Raw genomic sequence first — 6,486 nt, 5'->3', positions numbered from 1 at the left:
TTAACGAAACTGTACATCTTCTGACTTACGCTGCTACTCACAAATACATCTGTGACTTCAACTTCTTAGCCAGACGACTCAGTTCCCTTTGTTTCTTCATGCAAATGTTTTTGCACTTAATCTTTCTGATAAATTAGAATTTGTAGAAAATTGCAAGACATCGTTATTACCATGTTTATACGTCTTCTGGCCCTTCAGCTGTAAATTGGATTTTGCTACCAACAACTGGGAGTCACTGATTAAAAAATAATTAAAAAAAAAATGAAATTACGTGTGCCTTAGAACTAAAATTGGCATGTAGTCACATGCAGCTCACACAGTATTTATATACCTGACCCGTGTTCATGCTGAACTGCACATATGCCAAGTGTATAGATAAGTGATACCGCTGACTTGACAGAGTAAGTGAATCTGGACTAGGCTAGCTCTGTCCACAAAACATGGTTTGTTTGCAGAAATACTCAATTAGTGACAAGTCCATAAGCTTTGGAAAGAAGGTTATGGGGTTAAGTAACTTTTCTCTGAATTTCTCTGTCTTTCTGTCATCCAGAAAAGAGTAATTTCTGATAAAAAGTACAGTGAGCAACGCCTGGATGTCCTCTCTGCTTTGGTGTTGGCTGAGAACACCCTCAATGGGCCAAGTACAAAACAGAGGCGACTAATTGTTTCCCTTGCACTGAGTGTGGGAACACAGATGGTAAGTGCCATGATTGTTCCAGACCTTTACTTCTTTGTCATAGTAACTTATAAAGAAAATATAATCTTGTCTTTTTTTTTTTCATTTGTACAGAAAACTTTTAAAGATGAAGAACTCATTCCTCTTCAGTTAGTTCTGAAAAAACTAGATTTGATCAGTGAACTTACAGAGAGGTAAGCAGCAGCATGTGACATATTGAAGGCAGTGTAGTGTCACTGGGGGAGCTGGATTGTCACTGTGTGAATTGCAAAATCTGGTAGCTGCGTGCTGGTGGTGACTTTTGCGTGTATTGTAGACCAGGGATGGACAGAAAGAATTCCAGAACTAAACCTGAAGCTTGCTGGTCTTTGGGCAGGTTATATTTTGCCTAACTGTTGCCAGTTAGTTAATCCACTTCTGATTGTTTACAAATTCTGTCACTGTCTTGGATGGCTAGGCTTTATGTTCAACTAGTCTTCGCTTCACCCAAACCCAAAAGTTATGAGTTAATACCAGTCTGTTTGGGAGATCAGGCTGTTCGTTCACATGTGACACTATGTTTTACTGTTGCTGTAGTTTTAGTGGGCACTCAATTTCTGTAATGTTGGCCATCTGAAAGCCAGGTGAACATCTGGGTTCCACGCATACTTTACCTTCAGTGGATGACTCATGGGATAAATTCCTAGGATAAGTGTTGTGTACAGGTTGTATCAGGAGAGGCCTGTTTCTCTTTTTTGTCTCACAGGAGAAACTTAGAACATATGTTTGAGTTCTAGGCTACTAACTAATTGCATGCAATAAGAAAACAGTTATTTAGGATTTTGCTGTAATGTAAGGCTTAATTCTTTCAGAGACTGAGTAAACCTTTTTTTCTAAAGCAGGTACCTTTTGTTTATAAAGAGCCCAGTAGAAAACGAAAAAAATAGTTCTTTGTTCAAGAACTTTCTTTTGAAGGACGATGCATCTGGAACATTAAAGTAACCATGTAAAACTTAGGCTCAAAATGCATTTGTCTTTAGTTTAAACACAGTGATAATTATTTTAGTGTGTTTAGAAGAATGGTTTCTTCCAATTCTGTGTCTAATAAGTAATCTTATATTCTAGAGTTCGAGTACAATGTGACTGTTGCTTCTTATACTGGCATCGAGCAGTCTTTCCAATCTATTTAGATGACGTGTATGAAAATGCTGTTGATTCTGCTAGACTGCATGTAAGTAGTAATGTTAGTAACTTAGTTAAACAAGCCACTGTAGTGGGAGGGATTCAGAGGAGGAGAGGATAAAGCTTAGACTGAAACTCTTGAGGAAAAATCACACCAAAAAAAAAAGTAAAACCCAGGCAAGAGTTACGACCGAGGCAGAAATTTCTTCTCAATCTGGAGGATGTAAAAGCAGTCTTTGTTCTAAATCTAATTGAAAGATATCTGTTAGATTGCTCTAAAAATCTCAGGTTGCTGCTGTTAATTCTGGGTCTCTGTGTGTCTGTTTCTTTGTTCCTCTCTTCATTCATTCTAATGTGGAATGAACACCTTTTGCTAGACTTGAACATTAGAAGTCCTTGTTCCACATTGTGGTTACAGATTTCTAAAGCACATATTGCTGTGTTCAGTGATGCTGTGTGGGATAGTTGTCCTGTAGCTTTTTCCACCCCCCATCTCTCCTCCCTTCTTTGAGGTATCAAGTATTTCCTGCAGAAGTGAATCATACTTTGGCATACTAATCCTGATAACTATTCCAGTATCGTGCTTGCCATGGTTGATTACAATACTAAGATGATGATAGTGCAAATAATTTCAGATGAAATAACTAATAATTATGACCTTCCAGTAAACGGATCAGTAGTAACTAAATACTTCAGATGAACACATTAAGGACAGGAAACTTCAGTAGGGTTTATAAAGTCTGTTTTTATTAAAAGTGGGAAGACTAGCAATTTCGATTTGTTTGTTAGCTTTGAACACTATCTGAGCTGCTGTTTCAATCTGCTGGTTAAGCATAGTAGTTTCTTTTTTTAGTATATGTTTAGTGCACTACGGGACTGTGTACCTGCTATGATGCATGCAAGACACTTGGAATCTTATGAGGTACTTCTGGAATGTTATGACAAGGAAATCATGGAAGTGCTCAATGAGGTAATTTGTTGTGAATGGAAATTAATGGCAACACTATGCTTGGAACATCTGATAGGCCAGCATCTACCGTACCAAACCTGATGTGATCTATAAAAGTACCATAGAGACCTTTGAGATTGGTGTGAAGTATTTTAATAAATAAGAAAGTGTTCACTGATGATTTTGGGGTTTTAAGACCTGTTGCTAATGGTGTCTGTATTGGTTGGGAACATGAAAATACTGCACTCTAAATTATGCAAGTTGGCAAAACCTCAGTTACAGATTTGACTATGCAGACAAAGGATTGCTTTTTGTCAGATTAGCTTCTGCTTGTATGAATGCCTAAAATAAGCACTACTGTTCTTAGTATGTATGCATGGCTTTTAGTAGTGAAGTCTCTGTAAATGTAGGTGGCCTCGTTACTGAATTATTATCTAGAATTACGAAGGATGTTTGACAGAGAAAAAAGTGAATTCAGATTTCCCATGTCCTAGGTTTTAACCTTTGAACCATTCTTTTTGTCTGACTAGTTCAAAACCAAACATTACGTATTCTGCAGAAAATCAGGCCAAATTACTTATTGCAAGACTCTTTCTCACTGAGTTAGGTCTTATTATTATCTAGATAGATAGCCCTAAGCCTATTTCCCCTTAAGATGAGATGTGAGAATACTTAAGTTTAAATTGTCTTAAATTCCTACGTGGAAGCTTTAATCATGTACATAATGGCATTAGGTAGTTAAGCCTTTACCTTTTCTGAGCTGTGTAGCTTTTTCTTGCTGTTGTGTACCAGAGCAAGAACACAGGAATTAAATATCCTTCTGGTTCTCAAGTATTGATTCACTTTGACTTGTGTGGCCCTGCCAAAGCAAAGCTGTCTTCAGTAATTTAATCAGTCTTTTATGTATCTCTGGAGAGAGATGTTAGTTCTGCTAATAGGGCAATGTAAGCAGACACTGAACATGACTTTTTTTTTTTTTTTTAACTTCCCTGAATAGCACTTGCTGGACAAATTATGTAAAGAGATAGAAAAGGACCTGCGCTTATCAGTTCATACACATCTAAAGCTGGATGACAGAAACCCCTTCAGAGTTGGTATGAAGGATCTAGCTCACTTCTTCTTTCTGAACCCAATACGTTTTTTCAATCGATTCATTGACATAAAAGGTGAGGAGTTACTCACTTTCTTTATTTCATTACTTTCATCTCTGTTACACTTTGCTGAGTATATCTTTTCACTTCTTTCCACACTTCCCTAGCTAAGTAGGTAGTATTGTTTTAGTTTATCCTTTTGTGTGTTTACAGCTTATGTAACTCACTATTTGGACAAGACCTTCTACAACTTAACGACTGTAGCTCTTCATGACTGGGCCACCTACAGTGAAATGAGAAACCTAGCAACTCAACGCTATGGTTTAAGTATGACTGAAGCACATCTTCCCAGCCAGACTCTGGAACAGGTACAGTGCCCACAGGATATGAATATTGTTTGTTTCGTTACGCTGTCATACTAGCTAGCTGTTCAAAGGACTGCATTGTTAAAATGAAAGTACCCAAGATTAGAGAACTGTTTGGAGAAGGTGACCTTAATTTCTAGTTGACTTCTGAGACAGGATCCTTATCTACCTTCAGAGATAACACCAATGCCAGTTTTCTTGTTGGACTTGTATCATTCATTTTTTAACATAAGATTTAATAAAATAAAATCGGATATACAAGGTCAGAGAATGTTTTCTTGAAAATTCAGTATCAGCAATTTGGCAAGCAGTAGAATCATAGAATATTTTGGGTTGGAACGGACCTTTAGAGGTCATCTAGTCCAACCCCCCTGCAGTGAACAGGGACATCTTTAGCTAGGTCAGGTTGCTCAGAGCCCCATCCAACCTGGTCTTGAATGTTTCCAGGGATGGGGCCTCCACTACCTCTCTGGGCAACCCATTCCAGTGTTTCACCACCCTCACTGTAAAGAATTTCTTCCTTATATCTAGTCTAAACCTATCCTGTTTTAGTTTAAATACATCTGGAATACAACTGTCACAAGCCTGGAATGATCTTTGAGTGGTGGGTCTTTTCATAGAATCATAGAATCATAGAGTGTTTTGGGTTAGAAGGGACCCCTAGAGGTCATCTAGTCCAACCCCCCTTCAGTGAGCAGGGACACCGCTAACTAGATCAGGTTGCTCAGAGCCCCATCCAACCTGATTTGTTGCTTGCTTCTCAGCAGGTTCTGCTTAGTGGTCATCCAGAGAAACTGTTTCACAGGCTGCACATTGAGGACTTTGGGACATCTGTGCTTAGCTTAGTAGAAGAGTGACTCAGAGCCTCCTAGAAAGTGCTAAAGGTGGTTTCATGTAGAGTAGTTTCATCAAGTTAATGGTGAAGGCATTCACTGTTATAGGGTCAGTGCGAAAGAAATACAACTTGCATGTTTCTGAAGACTTTACTTCAAGAGATTTAGTATCTTGGATATTTTTGGCAGTTAGCTTCATTCCCTCATTTCAGTTAGCACACTGGTGAAAGCTCATAGAAATACAGCTTGGTTTTTTTTCCAATGTTCATGGTGGCTATGTCTTCTAAGTTGAAAGAGGGCATAGAACTAACAACTCAAGCTGCTTCTTGGTACAGAAGTGATGTGGATTAGTTTCTATTTCTGGCTTTGGCTTTCTATTGGCAATATTTGGCCATCACATTGTTATAAAAAATTAGATCCTTTCACAACATAGGTTTCATAACATTAATTCTGGTATGAGCTTTACTTCAAAACAAAGACATCCCTCACTCCATTCCCCCCTGGCCCCAGCAAAACCCTGATAAAATCCTTGGCACAACTGGAAATGGAGTGTATAGATTAAATAGCATCCTCTCAATGCACAGTGATATTTAAGGGACTTCTTCAAGCAAAACAATAGTAAAACTTATATTGTGAATATAAAAAATTAGTCTTCTAGACAGGTTAGGCAAAACAATAACAAAAAGTAGCTAGTTGCTTATGTTGCTGTAGACATCTACGTGTTTATAGAAATTAAGGAAGGTTTCATTTTCTGGAATCTAAGAACAGACAAATCTCAACTTTTTTTTTTTTAATTGGGGCTTGTGGAGTAGACTGGAGGATTCCTTACTTTCAGGGGAAGTTGGAAAAAAGCAGGCAGACATGCAAATGTTAAAATGAGAGCTAAGCTTCTTTTTTCTTCTTTAAGCATTACCTTGCAGACAGTGAAGAAAAATTGTTAAGAGATTCTTCATTTTGCAAAGCGAAAACATTGCTTTCTAAAATGTTTTCAAGTAACTACAGAAATAGCATTTGTGCACCTTAGTGGTTAGGCATGTCAGTAGTTCCTAATAATTTTTATCATAATAATTCTCAATAAATAATATTGTTTCAGGGTCTGGATGTTTTGGAAATCATGAGAAACATTCATGTTTTTGTATCCCGCTACCTCTACAACCTGAATAATCAGGTAAGGTATATCCCATACTTTCTCCTGGATTTGGCTCTGATTTGAAGGGATTAAGAAACGCAGAGGACTGTACATGTAAGAAAAACCCAAGCTGAACATACATAATAACAAGCTGTAAAATAGCTGTTGCTGTTCTAGAAAAACATCTTTGGTGATGCTGTAAACAGGTCTCGGAGAATGTTCTCTAAGCTTGTTTTGAGTACGGTGTGCCTGTAGGATCACTCTAAGACAAATATTCCAGTG

At 37.8% G+C, this 6,486-nt stretch overlaps 1 protein-coding gene across 1 annotated transcript in view; it reads left to right on the top strand.

The window, feature by feature from the left end:
* WASHC4 (WASH complex subunit 4) overlaps positions 1 to 6,480 on the top strand; it is a 28,814-nt gene extending 22,334 nt beyond the window's left edge. The window contains exons 17-23 of the mRNA XM_035901475.1: positions 551 to 697; positions 791 to 870; positions 1,781 to 1,886; positions 2,691 to 2,807; positions 3,784 to 3,952; positions 4,091 to 4,245; positions 6,169 to 6,480. Of these exons, the coding sequence (XP_035757368.1) occupies positions 551 to 697; positions 791 to 870; positions 1,781 to 1,886; positions 2,691 to 2,807; positions 3,784 to 3,952; positions 4,091 to 4,245; positions 6,169 to 6,288 (894 nt within the window). The 3' untranslated portion in view covers positions 6,289 to 6,480. The remainder of the gene's footprint in view (positions 1 to 550; positions 698 to 790; positions 871 to 1,780; positions 1,887 to 2,690; positions 2,808 to 3,783; positions 3,953 to 4,090; positions 4,246 to 6,168) is intronic.
* The last annotated feature ends 6 nt before the right edge of the window (positions 6,481 to 6,486 follow it).

The sequence above is a fragment of the Egretta garzetta genome, unplaced genomic scaffold, assembly GCF_000687185.1.
Source record: "Egretta garzetta isolate BGI_Z169 unplaced genomic scaffold, ASM68718v1 scaffold159, whole genome shotgun sequence".
Lineage (NCBI taxonomy): Eukaryota > Metazoa > Chordata > Aves > Pelecaniformes > Ardeidae > Egretta > Egretta garzetta.
Note: the sequence above shows the minus strand (reverse complement) of the source record. Positions and strands in the feature narration are given on the sequence as shown.